We start from the raw sequence: 18,239 nt of genomic DNA on the forward strand, positions 1-18,239 counted from the left end.
TTTTTATTCAACTATTAGGGATTTTTAGATTTTGTTTTTTGTTAACTCAAGGATGTCCCCACGACCTTGTCCAACGTCCTTGATTCGTGAGGCGAGCAGAGGCGAGACTAGTCCCCTGAGGATGCATGAAGTCCCCGCAAGCCTCGTGCATCGGGTTAACTCGGGTAGAGAGTCGAACCTGAGACCAATGGGAAGCAAACCCATGACTCAAACCAACTCTACCAACCATGAGGGCATTAGAGATTTTCAGATTAAGTTTTAGTCGAATATTTAGAAATTCAATTTTTGGACACTTTGCACTAGACACGTTATTTTAATGACTTGAAAGTTGAGTCACACCTTCAAACCTTAGTGGTAGATAATTAAGTGCCCAATTTATATTTGTAAAAAACAAAGATCTTACCATATTCCATGTAATGACTACATGTTGACCAAATTAGCCCTTGGACAACTTGTCCCTAGCCGCGACTATTCTGGCTCCAAAACAAACCTTTCGTACAGTGTGTTAGTGACATGCTAGTCAATCATAGCCATTTATTGCAAAATCGATGGTGTAAAATGCGCAACTAACACGCGTGTTAGTCAATCCGTATTGTCGTTTTGGAGCCAGAATAGGGATTTGTCCATCCAACACCCAAATTTATCATTTGATTGAGTTTTTTAAATAATTAAAAATTAAAATACAATGAACCTTTTTATTTTAACTAATTATTAAATACAGTCAATGGTAAATTTTGGATGCTGCATAGACTTTGCCCCATAATAGACGCGTCCCTTGTCCCTCACCCCCTATGCCCTACTTGCAAATAATGAGTTATTATGAAGGAACGAATTATGCGAAATTAGGAAGCATCCAATCCTCGCAAAAGATGCGAGTTCAATCTTCTTCAATTGAAATTTCTAATTATTAAATACAGTCAATGATAAATTTTAGACGCTGCATAGACGTTGCCCAGAATATACGAGTCCCTTGTCCCTCACCCCTATGCCCTACTCGCAAATAATGAGTTATTACGAGGGATTGAATTATGCGAAATTAGGAGGCATCCGATCCTCACAAAAGATGCGAGTTCAATCTTCTACGATTGAGATTTTTTCTATCATCTGACAGAAACTGAATATTGAGACCCCAAGTAACATGCCCAAAAACTAATAAATACCCGAGATCAACCCAAAAAAACGCAGAGAAATTTCCCCATAGAATACAAGAGCAGTGCAGCGACAATAGAAATGGGGATGGGGACCCAAGCTTACCACGCTCTACGCAGATCGAAAACAATTTTTGGACGCTTACGATCAGCGCAGCAGGGTTCGTTGTTGCCTTCGATCCAGCGCTCAATCTCAACAACAAGGGCAGCGGAGGAGCCGGAGACTGCAGCGGCAGCAGCCAAGCCTGTTGGAGGAGCGAGGGTGGAGTTGTTTAAGCCGGCGGAGGCGATTGAAGTGAGTGTGGATGGACACTCAGTTAAAATTCCAAAGGGTTTTACCGTTCTTCAGGCTTGCGAGCTAGCTGGGGTCGATATCCCACGTTTCTGTTATCATCCCCGTCTCTCCATCGCAGGAAATTGCAGAATGTGTCTCGTCGAGGTGGAGAAAACCCCCAAGCCTGTTGCATCTTGCGCAATGCCTGCGCTTCCAGGTTAGTCTTTTTAAATTTTGTGGGTTCAATGTTGTTACGGTTGTCTGAATTGGATTGGGATTAAATATTCATTTTATGTAAGCCACGTGGTAATTTTTTTTTATAACTTGAAATTGTCAAAACAATCGGAAAGGTTTGAATTCCGATATAAGCGTGTGAATTTGGTTTGAAATTAGGCTCTTTTTTTTTGGTAGAACTCAAATAACTTAAACTTGAGAGGTCGTTGAATGGTATAATAGGTTTCCTGAACTGGATTGGGGCGAATTATAGTTTGTTTAATGTATGAAATACCCTTTTTTTGGCTTCAATTTTTTTAAGATACTTTTTGAGTGTTTAAAAACTGTCATAATCGTCTGAATTGGATCGGGGTTAATTGTTTATCTGAAAAGGATGAATTCATCTTTTCCCTTTGATTATTCAACATCTTCAATGAAGTTTGAATGCTATCATAGGAGTCTGTACTGGGTTAGGATTGATTTATTGATTGTGAAACATAAGAATTCGTCGTTTCCCTTTATTTATTGATTGTTTCACATATACATTTCCTTTTTTATGTTTTTTCCCCTCTGTAATGTTGGTCAAGTTGAAAGATGCTTGAATCCGTCTAAAATATGAAAGCATTTAAATTGGGTTGGGGTTAATTATTATTTTTGATCGGTAAATGAGTCTTTTTATTAAAGATGTCAAAAACAGTACATTTTCATCTGATATAACAAGGTCTGCATGTGATCAACATCCTCGCCCTGCCTTTTAAAATCACCACCAAACCTGCTATCATTAAAATCAACCCCCATTCTACAATCACTATACCATTACATCAACCTTAAACTGCAAAACCAACTAATTATGGTTCGACTACATCCGACTTGAAAACAGCCATAAAAGCCTTCATCAAATTATCATTAATAATTATAAACTTAGAATATCAAGCAAAAACTTAACTTGCTATCATAATTTCTTTGCCCTTGTTGTTTGATGCCAGCAGAATAGCAATGAATCAGGGATGCATGTGTCATTTCTCAACCACTACACAAGATCGTCTTAGTATTTTCTCATCTTGTTACCAAGTGGGCTACGCATCATACTTCCAATCGGATAGCCTATTAGGTTCCTTGTTTTGCATGACATATTACCCTTCAGCTTCAAGATGCACATTTGGTTTAAGTTTTACTTCATGCGTTGGTAGTGACTAAATTAAGAGTCCAATCCTACTCTTAATTATTTGGTATGCTTTTAATCTGAATTGAGATCCAAAGGTCTAATAGTTAAGTCATCAATGCTATACACACATATTAAGATTCCATTTATATTTTTCTTACTTGCAAAGATAGATGCTCATTGTCACAATTCCAATGCATCTAGACTTAATAATCCAATTTATATTGTTATTTACACCTACATGAAACATTTTAATTCACTACATATACAATCAATTGGATTCATTCCATATTCAAGATAGATCACCTTATTAAGCTATTTCCAATACTCTAATCTTACTACAGTTGTCTTAGAAATCCTCATCCAATTACATAGTTCAAACTTCCACATATTGAAAAGTTCTAACTAGAAAACAATTGACATTAATCAGATCTTTAACAAGTTCTATTTCTTCAAAGCTTGGCAGTATGATGACTCCAATGTAAGATTACAATCTGAAAGAAATAGGGGTTGCAATGGGCAAGTGAAGCCCAACTGTGCTACTTAGCCCCTGCCCCAGTCCTGTGGCTGCCCAAGGCCAAAAGGACCAAGACATCATCAACAGGATCCAACACCAAGTGATTACAAACAATCTAAGTGGCTGAATCTAAAGCAGGGATGGGTACAGGTATGTGTGTATGGCATGCTGATGCGGTGATTTTGGGCTAGGTATGTTCTGGGAACTTCTGTATGATTTTCTATATAAAAATCACAAATATATACATATTTGCAGCCTCAAAAACAGGAATAAATTCAGAATGCAACATATCTTGCACATGCTAAACAAAAGTATCAAATTATGACAAATTTGAAATACAGTATGCTCATTTGATATCAATTGTCAAACTCAAATGTCATGATAGATATTCATTTTGCAATATTAAAATGAGACAATCATTAATCTTTTTTCTTGGTGCTTTATTTCTTTCACCTCTGCAATATTATTGATTACTAAAAATGCTTGCATTCTCAAACTCAACAAGTATAAGTGTATGGTAGGAAAGTGCATTATAACAACTAGTAGACAGCCAGTTTTGCCAAGATACCTCACTTGGCTATGCAGTGGCCACCAACATGGAACTGCATATATTGGTTTTGAATTTTTATAGAATGCAATTGACATATAATTATAAGCAGAAATTATATGTACACTGCACTGAAATGTTGTGTTGCGGAAATTGAGAGCAGAGCTAATATTTGGTGGTGCAACACAATGGAGTAGGTAGATTAAGTTATTCCATACGGAAATGTTGTGTTGGAATGGGAGGACCCAATGCCCTTTGTCATTCCATGCGGATACTGATAATTTTCCTTTCTTGCATTTGCTTGTAACATTTTAACCAATATTTGCTTGGCTGTGGCTGCAGTAATTATTATTTTTCCCTAGTTACACAAAACAAAGAATGCCAGTGTTGACAAAGAATGCTTCTTGTTTGCTGTTTCCTGACTCATCAAACAAAACACAAGTGAAAATGACCATCTTTTAGGGTGTGTTTTTCATGGTCAAAAGTTAATCAAAATGCATGGAAATTGTCACCCACTAATGGAATTACCATGGAATTGCCCTAGAATTACCTTGACCAAGCTGGAACTGTCTGGGTATGCTCATGAATGATTTTGACAAATCCATTTATAAAAAAACATGCCCCGGATGATTCCACAAGTGAATTGAACCCACTTCCAGTTCCAAAACATATTGTACCTGGGTGTGGTTTTTTTTTCGCTGACTAGTAATATAGCAAACAACTCAACACAAGTAGATCACAAACATATTATTTGCTAAACAATTTGTTTTCAATACCTGCATAGCCTCAACATATGCCTAAACTTTCCCATGTACCTAATGTTGGAATCGTTTATCGTTGTGCCAAAAACTTGAACTATCAACGCCTGCGATGCAGTCATAATCCGTGTTAAATTTGTGCCCTAGTTCAGTAATCAGATTTGTAACATTTAATTATTTGTTAGCATTTAGTAAATCATAATCAAGTAAATCCAAGAATGAAACAAGAGAGCAGGAGACAAACACAAAATACCTTGGGAAAACCTCCAAGGAGGAAAAACCCAGCGCTAAAGACCCACAGGTCAGATTATGTATTCACTCTTAATTGTACAAATACAATACTTAGCTTGATTCTCCGGATCTGATCCTCTTTTGTATATCAGATCTGCCCTTCTAAATACACCAAGTCTGCACCAAAATGCCTTATATCCTCTTCTATTTTTCGCACAATCCTCTTCTATTTTTCGCACCTTTAGTTGCAGAGATAGTTCGCTGATTGCATGTAAGATGAAGTGAATAATTGTATTTGCAATTTGACTTTATTTATATGAGTCTTTAACCCATATATCCAAGTCGGCCTTCATCCTTTTTGGTGCCAATTTATTTATTGAGGCGTGGTGCTTTTTAGGGTGGCGTGGAGGTATGGGGCCGAACTTAACTTGGGGGCACGTTACCCCTTTAGGATAGGACCCAGTCCTATATGGGTTCGGATGTTGCCTTAAGGCAATCCAAACCCATCTTACCTAGTTACAAACAACACTCCCTCTTAACTAGGGAAGAAGAGAATACATAATCTGAACCTTTAGAGTTCCATCTAGTACACAAGCATAGAATGGATCTAGCACACAAGCATAGAATTACATCTTCCACCTAGCACACAAGCATAGGATGGTTCTAGCACACAAGCATAGAAAGTGTAATACACAAGTGGGTCTTTACATAATTACAATTTTCCATCTAGCACACAAGCATAGATTGGACACATTTCATTCTTGCACACAAGCAAAGAATGATCAAAGTGCTGCAGATAGAGTCACTGAGATTGGAGCTCCCTCTCAATCAGGGTTCCATTTTCCACAATACCAAGTCTGTTTCTGAAGTATTTGAACTTCACTCTGGATAAGGGTTTGGTAAGGATATCTGCAACCTGTTCATCTGTGCTAATGTACTTTAGTTGAATGGGGCCTCTTTGCACCATATCCTGAATGAAGTGATAGTGTGTTTCCACATGTTTGGACCGGTCATGGAACACATGATTTACTGACATCTTTATACAACTTTGATTATCACAATGAATGGTAGTAGGACCACTAGCTTGACCAAATAATCCAACAAGGAGCTTGCGAAGCCACACTGCTTCTCTGGATGCAACAGATGCTGCAATGTACTCAGCTTCTACAGTGCTTAATGCTATCGAACAAGGAGCTTGCGAAGCCACACTACTTCTTGACCAAATAATCCAACAAGGAGCTTGCGAAGCCACACTGCTTCTCTGGATGCAACAGATGCTGCAATGCACTCAGCTTCTGCAGTGCTTAATGCTATCGAAGATTGCTTTCTACATGCCCAAGAGATCACTGCAGAGCCCAAGTTGAAGCAGATACCTGAAGTACTTTTCCTGTCCTTGACCCTTCCTGCCCAATCTGAATTTGAGTAGCCTTCCAAGAAGATTGAGGTATTAAGTGAATACTTCAGCCCATAACCAATAGTGCCACGCAAGTATCTTAGAATGTGCTTGGCAGCAACCAGGTGGACAAGTTTAGGTAAGCTCATGAACTGAGGGCATTCACAGCATAACAGATATCTGACCTAGTATTGACTAGGTACATCAAGGATCCAATCAACTGTCTGTACTCAGATGGATCTGCAAAATCAAAGTTAGCTGCAGAAACACTTAACTTCTTTAAGTTAGATTCCATAGGAGTATACATGGGTTTACAATCCATCATTCTAAATCTTTTCAGAATATCAATAGTATATTTTCCTTGACTTAGAAAGATTTCATTGGATTTTTTTTGCCATACTTCTAACCCTAGGAAGTAATGCATTAGACCTAAATCCTTCATTTCAAATTCTGAGGCTAATTCCTTCTTACATCTTATGATTAATTTATTTTCACCAGAGAGAAATAAATCATCCACATACAAAACCAAAATAAGCATATCATCATTATAAATCTTCAAGTAAATGTTAGCATCAACATCATTCTTGCAAAATCCTAAGCTTAGTAAGTACTTATCAATTCTTTCATACCAAGCACGAGGAGCCTGTTTGAGCCCATATAAGGCTTTCTTCAACCTGCAAACATGAGAATCTCTTTTATGGATTACATAACCTTCTGGTTGCTCAATATAGACTTCCTCCTCAATGACACCATTGAGGAAGGTTGTCTTAATGTCCATTTGATGCAGCTCCCAACCTTTGGCTGCAGTAATAGCTATTATAGATCTAATAGAAGTATATCTGGCAATAGGAGCAAAAGTTTCTTCATAATCTATTCCTTCCTTTTGAGAAAAACCACGAGCTACGAACCTAGTTTTATATTTTTCAATACTACCATCAACATTATGTTTAATTTTAAACAACCATTTAGAAGAAACAACAGACTTACCTTTCGGTCTGGGTACAATGTCCCAGACATCATTCTTGATGATAGACCCATACTCTTCATCCATGGCTGATTTCCAAGCATGATGGGATATAGCTTCTTCGACATTGTGAGGTTCAGATTCAATGATATTACACATCACGGAAATGTAGTTGGCGTGATTTTGGAGTCTCTTGCTATCTCTAAAGGTTCCTCTTGGAGCAGCAAATCCTTCAGCATCTTGAATTGTGTTTCTCACCTAAAGTGGTCTCTTCTTGCAGACCACAATATCCTGAGGTATATCTGTAGAGTCCATGGGTTCTACTGGGTCATCCTGAATTTCCTGATCCGGAAGTTTAGTGGACTCCTTCTGTATCTCAGGGTTAGCATCAACTTTTGAATCTTGATTTTCAATCACCATATCATTATTATCAGATAATGAACCTTTAGATCTTTTGAAAGCAACATCTTCTTCAAAAGTTATATCTCTACTTACCTCAACATACCTTTGACCTGAAATGTAGATCTTGAAGGCTTTGGAAGATTCACTGTATCCCACTAAGATGCCTTTCTTTCCAGAGGGATCCAACTTGGTTCGTTTTTCTTTAGGCACACGAACATACACCAGGCTCCCAAATATCCTTAGGTGGCTGATGTCAGGGTTGATTCCTGTAAAGGCTTCTTCAGGAGTTACATCCCTTAGAGCACGACGAGGACATCTATTCTGAATGTAAACTACTGTTTTGGATGCTTCCGCCCATAGAAAAGGTTGCAGGTCTTGATCATGAATCATGGCTCTTGCAACTTCAACAATGGTCCTGTTCTTTCTTTCAACAACTCCATTTTGCTGAGGATTGTAGGGAACACAAAACTCCCTCTTAATTCCTGCCTTAACACAAAAATCATAGAAACTACCTGAGGTGTACTCATCTCCATTGGCAGATCTTAAACATTTAATTCGATTTCCTGTAGTGTTTTCAACTAAGGCTTTGAATTCTTTAAATCTGTTTAGGACTTCTTCAGACTCTTTAGATTTAAGAAAGTAAATCTATGTTTTCCTAGAGAAATCATCTATGAAGATAACATAATAAAGGAAGCCGCTAGGAGATGCTACAGACATAGGGCCACATAAATCTGAATGAATAAGTTCTAACTTGTCTTTAGCCCTACTATCACTTTTAAGAAAAGGGCTCTTTACATTCTTACCCATTGCACAACCTTTGCAAGCATCATCATGAGATAAACTAAGTTTAGGCATACCTTTAACCATTTTACTGAGAGTGGGAAGAGCTTGAAAGTGTAGATGTCCAAGTCTTCTATGCCATAGCTCGCATGATTCAGGGGCCTCATGGATGAGAGCTTGAATTGGATTAGCTGCAAGCTTATATAAACTATCACATCTATTTCCAATAACACGAGCAGTTTTGAAATTAGATTTCTTAGACCAAGCAAGTACCTTCCCTTCAGAAAATGCTATTTGCAAACCCTTATCTTTTAAGGCAGAAATGGAAATAAGATTTCTTTTAATACTAGGTACAAAAAGGATATCATAGAGTTGTAAGGAAATACCAGAATCTAGTTTTAAAGAGGTAGTACCGGAACCTTTTACCGAGTATCTAGCATCTCACCGATTACCACATGAAGGTTGGTATCTTTTTCGATCAGATCTGAAAGATGCTCACGAAAACCTGAGATGTGTCTGGATGCACCACTGTCAATTATCCAAGTATTATTGTCCGTAGGGACATTGCTTGATAGAGCAGAGATAAGAAGATAATCCTCACTTTGTTCAACAACTTCATTTAAATTGACTTCCCTTTCCTTGGGATCATTCTGACAATCTCGGGCATAGTGACCATACTTATCACATCTGAAGCAACGAATGTGAGAGGAATCTCTTGACTTCTTCCTTGGATCATAGGAGGATCTAAAATCTTTGCTTCTCTTTTCTTTCTTCCAATGTCCACCTTTCCTAGATTTAGCTAAGAGAACATGATTATCATTTTTGAGAGAGTTCTTGAGTTTTCCTCTTATCTCAATTCGAGATTCCTCTTCAATGCAACCAGATTGAAGACGCTCAAAGTTGGGATGATCAGCTCTTCCACCAATGCTACGAATGAATGGTTCCCATTCATCAGGTAGACCATTTAATGCAATCATAACAAGATCTTTATCTGAAATTTGCCAATCAAGAGTACTTAGCTTGTCCTTTAGTTCATTGATCTTCATGAAGTAGGCTATGATTGAGTCTTCTTCTTTCATTTTCATGTGAAGAAGCTGCTGCCTTAGAGCAAGAGCCTTGCTGAGGTTGTTGACTTCATACATCCCTTCCAAGTGTTTGATCATTTCTCTGGCAGACACAAATTTTGATATGACAGTGATAAGATGATTCTTGACGGATTCAATTATTATCTTCCTAGCCTTGAGGGAGTCTTTCTTGAACTGCTTCAGCTTTTCAACATCTTCTGGAGGGGACAGCCTTTCTTCTTCTACGAATTTCAGCAGATCATTCTCTTCAAGGATCAAAAGAATACGAACTTTCCAAGCAGCAAAATCAAGGGCTCCATGAAGTCTATCTTCAGCCCTCAAACCTGACATTTTAATCTGAAAACAAAGAGCAACTATATGCAACAAATGATTTACAAAAATCTGAAATTAGTTACACCTTAGCTCTGATACCGTGTTAAATTTGTGCCCTAGTTTAGTAATCAGATTTGTAACATTTAATTATTTGTTAGCATTTAATAAATCATAATCAAGTAAATCCAAGAATGAAACAAGAGAGCAGGAGACAAACACAAAATACCCTGGGAAAACCTCCAAGGAGGAAAAACCTAGCACTAAAGACCCACAGGTCAGATTATGTATTCACTCTTAATTGTACAAAGACAATACTTAGCTTGATTCTCCATATTTGATCCTCTTTTATATATCAGATCTGCCCTTCTAAATACACCAGGTCTGCACCAAAATGCCTTATACCCTCTTGGACAAGTTCGCACAATCTTCTTCTATTTTTCGCACCTTTAGTTGTAGAGATAGTTCGCTGATTGCATGTAAGATGAAGTGAATAATTGTATTTGCAATTTGACTTTATTTTTATGAGTCTTTAACCCATATATCCAAGTCGGCCTTCATCCTTTTTGGCACCAATTTATTTATTGAGGCGTGGTGCTTTTTAGGGTGGCGTGGAGGTATGGGGCCGAACTTAACTTGGGGGCACGTTACCCCTTTAGGATAGGACCCAGTCCTTTATGGGTTCGGATGTTGCCTTAAGGCAATCCGAACCCATCTTACCTAGTTACAAACAACAATCCGGAGGGTCCTCAAAATCCGAACCCATCTTACCTAGTTACAAACAACAATCCGGAGGGTCCTCAAAGAGAACAATCTAGATCATGCAGTAAGAGTAACACAACCTGCATAGCCTCAAGATATGCCTAAACTTTCCCATGTACCTAATGTTGGAATTGTTTATCGTTGTGCCAAAAACTTGAACTATCAAAGCCTGTGATGCAGTCATAATCCGGAGGGTCCTCAAAGAGAACAATCTAGATCATGCAGTAAGAGTATTACAACGGAAGCAACATCACAGTTAATAGAAAATGCAAAATCAGACATCCGCATCATTATATATTCAATGTAGAACATCCGGTAACATCCGGGTTACATGCAGGCTAACATGTCCAGTTACAGATTATATCCCAGAATACAATTCATCTGGATCTCCAAGGGTATCCAAATCACAAATCATACATCATCATTATTAGATATCTTCTCTATCTCCCAAATAATCACATACAACAATATATATACCATCTGGAACACATCCGGGTCGGCCACAAAAGATTACATTTACCAAGGAAAATGAAACGTGTATAATAGGTCGGCCCCAAAACGTGAATATCTCATACGCCAAGAACAAGCAAGAAGTGTGGACCACATAGGAAGGTCTGCCAAGGGCCCAAGAACATCGTGTGTGGTGCCAAATAGTTCCGCGAGTCAAGAAATTGCCCCACACGAGAAGAAATCCCCAACTTAGACGATAAGCCCAAAACTGCTCCGGAACCAAGAAACAGACACTTTGGAAGTGATAACTTGCCAGAAAATAATCCAAATGAATTGGAAATCTGGAATGATGAACAAAAACAAGCTTGGAAGTCATGAATCTGATCTGCAACGGAATAGGAACAACTACTGGAGAATTCCGGAAGTAACACAAAAACTGAAACACAAAACAAGAACAAATTGAAAAGCAAATATATTTTTGGTTGATGCAAGATTGCTCATAGACCGAGGATGCTCCTACATCAACCTCATACAAACGCCAAATTTTACTTGACCCACGGGAGTTGGTTAAGCCATGTCACAGTTAAGCCTTGGAGACTTGTGACATGGCTTAACTGCCTCCTGTGGGTCGGGTTAAATCTGGCGTTTGTATCGGTTATTGATAGTTCAAGCTTTTGGCGCAACGACAAACGATTCCAACACCTAAGTATACTAAAAAGTAAAACCCAGTCCCTAAATAAAGATTTACTTACATTTCCTCTACAGGTAACTCATTCATCCATTGAAGTTATTTTCAACTTAGATGTGTTGGATTTTGCCAAGATCAAGAGCTCAATGAAATGTACAAAATAGAGACACAATATAGGACAAGAATAAACTGTATTCTCATCAATAGAAATGATCAACAATAATGATTCAATAGTTACATACAATGAATAGAGGCCTGCTTATATAGGCAAGACCATATAGATGTATGAGCACACAAATATGACATGTGGCTCAATAAGAAACAAGGGTAGGTAGGAAATAGGTGTGGGTAGCTAGGAGAAATAATATAATATTCCACATGAGGTGGATCACCCACCGAAGGTGGAATTATCACTCCACTATAAGTGGATATGATAGTGTAATAACAAGATCAACACCATAAAAGGTGGAATTTCTCCTACACACACTATCCCAATGTGGCACAAACACCCAAGTGTCTCATATCCAAACTACTATGAAATGCATTATCCTAAGTAAACTTAAGTAAGTGTAATAATATCCAAGATGAATAATTATTTACACCAACACCCCCCCTTAAGTGCAACTTAGGGGAATGCACTTAAGTCTACAATGCAACGAAGCAATGCAAGATGGGTCCCGGCTACTAGGCCATGTTAGGTACCCATGAACAAATGCAAATGCATGCAAACCAATGCAATGAAATCTCTCACAAAGTGGGGAAAGAGAGAAAAACCCAATGGGAAAAAAACCCTCCCCCAAAAGAGAGATGAAAACATACAAAGAACTCTCATAGAAGAATGGGAAGGACAAAACCCCATGTGAGGAAAAAGTCCCCCCCATATGAGAGAAGAAGAGAAGTCAAACTGTGACCCCCCCTCAATGGAGAATCTGCACCAATGATAGAAGCTCGATGTATGAAGAAACTGCTCCACGAACATCGAACAACATTCCTCCCCTTAGGAAGAAACAAAACCAAAGGTGTATTCATGAAGTCTCCCCAATCATGAATGGAAGATGTATGAAGAAAACTCATGATGAAAGGAATCTCTGAAAACTGCTCAAGTGTCCCCATGTCGATGCTGAAAGATACCCCTTCCAAAGGTGGTAAACTGTGCCACACTGCTGAAAAAGGCACTCCAAGATCTAGTGGAGATGGATGTAGAACATGTCCCAAAGACTCACATGTCTCCTCAAAAAATAAAGAGACCTCCTCCAACTGCTGTACATAAGTATCCACAATCATGTCAACCTCGAAAGAATGATCATGTAGAGAATGAACAAGAGGGTCATAGTGTGCCCTCGCAACAATCGAAGAAGGATCATCTTCATCAAAGAGAAGATGAATGTCATCAATGATGTCTCCCAAATCTGCAATGTAGGATTCCACAAACAAACCTGCAATGTCTGTCAAGTAATCATCCCATGAATCTGAAGCTGGAAGACAATGAATATCCTGCTGCAATGAATCACATGAAGGCAAAACTGTCGCACTATCTGCATCATCAGGTGCAATAGGTGATGTGATATCAATAGGAGGAGATGAAATACAAGACTCAAGAACTGGGTTACATGTGAGAATCCCCATGTTCAAGTGTCCAAAGTTCTCCTCAAAATCTGAACCATCACAATAAGTGTGATCATCATGTGTAGAATCATCAAATGTGAAATCATCATCATCAACAAAATTTGAAAAGGAGTATAACTGAGATGAATGATCAACCACCCCAGTCGCAATGATAGCTCTAGTCTCCATGTCTCTAATGAAAACTGAGTCAGGTGTGAACTCCACAACTCTCTTAGTTGCGCCATGTGTGATTTGATAGATAGAAAGGAGATTGTTTGTCAAGTGGGGTACACACAACACATCATTGAAGGAGTTATCCCCAATGTCAATAGATCCTTTCCCAATCACATCCATGTATGTATGATTGCCCATCAGACATCATTGAAGGAGTTATCCCCAATGTCAATAGATCCTTTCCCAATCACATCCATGTATGTATGATTGCCCATCAAAATCTGTGGCATGGTGCAAGGCTCAAATGTAGAGAACATAGACTGCGAAGATGCCATATGATGAGAAGCCCCTGAATCTAGAAGCCATCTCTCTGAATCATGACTGATAGTAGCACATAGAGCTTTTCCTTTTCTTGTTCCAAAAGAGTGAGTCTTTCCACTTGTAGAAGCCATGAATGCTTGCCCTTTTCCTTTTGAATGTGAGGAAGTGGAAGTTGATGAATCATCCTTCTTGTAGACTTTAGGCAAATCAATGTTATGCTTTTTGATGATATGTGTAAGCTCATCAATCTTCTTAGAATAGCAACGATGTTCCTCATGACCAATCTTTTTACAATAAGCACAAGTAGGTCTCTCCCTCTTTGGTGAATTATCTCTCTTGGAAGAGGATGAATCTCCTTGTTGTGGAGAAGATGGTGCTTTTTCCTTAGGCTTTGATTGCCATTTCTTCTTGTTTGAGTTGTCCTTTCCTTGATTTCCTTTGTTTCCTTGATTTGCCACTAATGCTTGAGACTTAGAAGCCTTAAGAATGCCCATGCTTATCAACTTAGTTTGTTCCATCATCAACATTTCATTGAAAGCATCAAATGTAGGCATTGTGTAGCTTGAACCCATTGTCATCCTATGAGTTTGGAAACTAGAAACAAATGCTGCATATTCTTGTGGAAGCTTGCCTATCAAGTTGAATATCAATTGAGTATCCTTCTTATCAATGCCACAATCTTTGAGTTGTGCCCTCAACTCATTTGCCTTAGTGACATAATCTTGTATAGTATCAAAGTTCTTGGGATCTAACATGGTGAGATCACTATCAATTTGATATCCCTTAATCTCATCAACTTGACCATACAAGTCTTGAAACTTTTGCCAAGCATCCTTGATTAGAGTACACTTCTCAATATGAAAAATGAGATCCTTTGATACATACTTTCTTAAGGTACCAATTGCCATGATATTTTTAGTGAGCCAATCTAAGTGACCAACTGGATCAGCCTTAGGATCAGCTGGAGCAACAATAGTTCCATCAATGTAATGAGTGAGTCCTTTTTCCATAAGTTTACTCCTTGCATCAATTTTCCAAGTAGCATAGTTATGTGGAGTTAAGAGAGGAAACTTAGAAGAACCCATAGCAGCAAAAAGGAAGGAACACGAGCACAAAAGCACAAGAGACACCCCCCCAAATTCACTCAATCAAAGTACCCCCCCTAAAGTGATGATTTTGGCACTTTATACTTAGTGCGATTACAATGAGCCACTTGCAAAACAAGGCAAAGTGGACTTATGATGCAAATTTTACAACTTCTCAAATGAGATACAAGAGATTTCAATCAATAGTGCAATGAATCTAACTGAGATTCAAGCAAATATACAAGTACCAAGAGAGCCAAAAATGGCCAAGATCTGAAAGTACAATTTCTACTTACAATGGCATCAATCTGATAGCATCATGTGAAAGTAGACGAAAAAATACGCACTTTCAAAAAAAACGGCACCACACGAAGCCTCTGAAGTTGCAAAAACTGGGATTACTCAGGGACAGTCACCAAAAACTGCATTTTCTGAAAAATCCATGCATCAAAATCAAAAAATTTCTTCACCACTGCGGAGAGCACGAAATTATAGCTCATTTCAAAAAAAATTGCCCAAAAAGGAGCAAAAATGAGCAAGTTATGGCCATTGGAAGTTGAACTGCAAAATCAAAAAGCTCAATGAGAGGGGGGTCCAAAAATTTTCAAACCTTGCTGATGTGGCGCTGACGTCAGCAAGTCACTGTGTTAAATTTGACGGCCGTATGACCGTCGCAAAAACTTCGCCCTCTGCGGACTGGGCGTCCGTACTGTACGGACGGACGACGTGGCCAGATGACTGTGCAGCTGACTGTAGTAGGCCGTACCGTACGGAAAGATGACTGGGCACAAATGACGTGGTGGACGACTCGTCGTACGGTCAGCTGATTGTGTGTACGAAAAATCCGATTGGGTAGTGTACGGAATGCTGCGTGGCAGTGTACAGAATGCTGCGTGGCAGGGTTTGTACCGCGGGCTAGTGGCCGCTTGCCACGTGGCGGGCGCGGTCCTCCGGTCTCGTTGACTGGACTGTGGCGCGGGTCTCAGTCTGCGGGAGCCGTGCCGGTGGTGGTGCCGGGAGGACGCGGGTGACACTGGAGTGGCGCGGGCGTGGGCGGAGCTGTGGGCAGAGTACGGTCGACGTGAGGCTTGGCGGCGGTGTGGACAGCGGCGACAGAGAGTACGTGTGGCGACAGAGACGCGGCGCAGGTACGGAGCGGTCAGACCTGCAACCTGCGGAGCACAGGTACGTTCGGCACGGGGGGGGGTCTGCGGACCCTCCAAAAACCAATTTTTTTTTTTTTTTTTTTGATTTTTTGATTTTTGAAAATTTTTTTCAGAAAAAGGAAATTTTTTTTTTCGAAAAATATAATAATATTCCGAAAATCCGGGCGCGGAGTCCGGCGAGGATGGGATTGCTGGCGCGGGACAGAGCTGCCGGCAGGAGAGGAAACCTAATTTTTTTTTGATTTGATTTTTTTTCAATTTATTTATTTTTTCAGATTTTTTTTGATTTTTGATTTTTCTGAGAATTTTCCGAAAATATATATATTTTTTTTTCGAAAAAATATATTAAAAAAATTGAAAATCCGTACGATACAAGCAAAATTGTAGAAAATTTTTTTCTCACCAAAATAGGCCAACTTTATAACCAAAATTCTTGGAAACGGCCTTCTGGACGCAATGGCAAGGTCGGATCTGGTCTAGGATGCCTCCAAAAGATGCTGCTCCTCAGATCTGCCTCTTGACGTCGCAATAATGTCTCTTCAAGACGAATCAATGAAGCCCCAATGGCTCTGATATCATGTTGGATTTTGCCAAGATCAAGAGCTCAATGAAATGTACAAAATAGAGACACAATATAGGACAAGAATAAATTGTATTCTCATCAATAGAAATGATCAACAATAATGATTCAATAGTTACATACAATGAATAGAGGCCTGCTTATATAGGCAAGACCATATGGATGTATGAGCACACAAATATGACATGTGGCTCAATAAGAAACAAGGGTAGGTAGGAAATAGGTGTGGGTAGGTAGGAGAAATAATATAATATTCCACATGAGGTGGATCACCCACCGAAGGTGGAATTATCACTCCACTATAAGTGGATATGATAGTGTAATAACAAGATCAACACCATAAAAGGTGGAATTTCTCCTACACACACTATCCCAATGTGGCACAAACACCCAAGTGTCTCATATCCAAACTACTATGAAATACATTATCCTAAGTAAACTTAAGTAAGTGTAATAATATCCAAGATTAATAATTATTTACACCAACAAGATGTTTAGGTTAGAGTTGGATTCAACAGCAATCTATTCACCATGAAACCCCATCTCTTTATCCAGAAATCAACATGACACATGCATAAGCAATATCTCTAACAACAAAATTCCCTTAACAGGTACCAGAAGTCAACATGACACAGAACCCTTTTGCATAAAGCATAAACAATATCTCTACCAACAAAATTGCCTCAACAGGTAACAACCAACAGCTAGGAGAGAAAAATCCTGCATGCATAATTGGAGCTTAAATCCCTTTCAAAACTTCTGAATCAACAGAAATTACCCTAGATTTCTTAAGAGCAGCCCTCAAGTATAAATCTATCTCAGAAATTTACAATAACCCTGTCTTCTGAGAGCACATAAATCTTAAGAAATCCTCATTTTGAAGTCAATACATTGCAACTGCAATATACACCCTATACAACACTTCAAATTTTGACTCGCAGCAAAAATAAGAAAATTAATGTCTTGAAGCAAGAAAGTAATACACAGTTTACAGCCAGAAGCATTCATAATCACTAGTATGGATGGTGGAAATATTGTTAGCTTAAATAGTGTCTTTACATATCTAGCTAGGATATCACCTTTCTAGGATTGACTTATTCACACTTAGCTTAAGTTTACTTTAAAGTTTTTTTATGCTTTTGTCTCACGTCATGTGGTTGAGGCATGTGTCCTCACTGTTTGAGACTCCTAGTATATGCATACTTGCCACTTGCTAGCACACTTGTCATGTGAGCTCACAAGTGTTGCACCTTTGGAGGGGTAGTCAGAGTTCCATTCTTACTTTGTCACCTTCTTGTCTTTGCCTATATTTGCAAGGTCTCTATGTACATTTTACACACTCTCATTATATGATAAATATCTTATTTGTGCTTCTTGTGTTTCACTGAGTGGAAGGTTATATTGTGGTTTCAAGTCTTGGCATTCTCAACATGGTATTAGAGCATGCAACTGCTTAACTTTCGTGGCTTGACTAGTACTTACTTTGAGATCTTGAGACCCAAAACCAGAAAACCCAAGTCCTCACCTTCAAGTGCTGGGTCCTCTAAGCATTCCATTGAAATCCACAATAGAAGATAGGTCCCCAATTGAAAATTCTCCAAAATAAAAACCCAGACAGCAATGTT

The 18,239-nt window shown here is 38.8% G+C and overlaps 1 protein-coding gene across 1 annotated transcript in view; it reads left to right on the forward strand.

Annotated features, from left to right (window-relative positions):
- Positions 1-946: 946 nt before the first annotated feature.
- Positions 947-18,239, forward strand: part of LOC131063570 (NADH dehydrogenase [ubiquinone] iron-sulfur protein 1, mitochondrial) — a 43,658-nt gene continuing 26,365 nt past the window's right edge. The window contains exon 1 of the mRNA XM_057997427.1: positions 947-1,639. Coding sequence (XP_057853410.1) covers positions 1,231-1,639 — 409 coding nt within the window. The 5' untranslated portion in view covers positions 947-1,230. The remainder of the gene's footprint in view (positions 1,640-18,239) is intronic.

Source organism: Cryptomeria japonica, chromosome 5 (assembly GCF_030272615.1).
Source record: "Cryptomeria japonica chromosome 5, Sugi_1.0, whole genome shotgun sequence".
In the NCBI taxonomy this organism is placed as follows: Eukaryota; Viridiplantae; Streptophyta; class Pinopsida; order Cupressales; family Cupressaceae; genus Cryptomeria; species Cryptomeria japonica.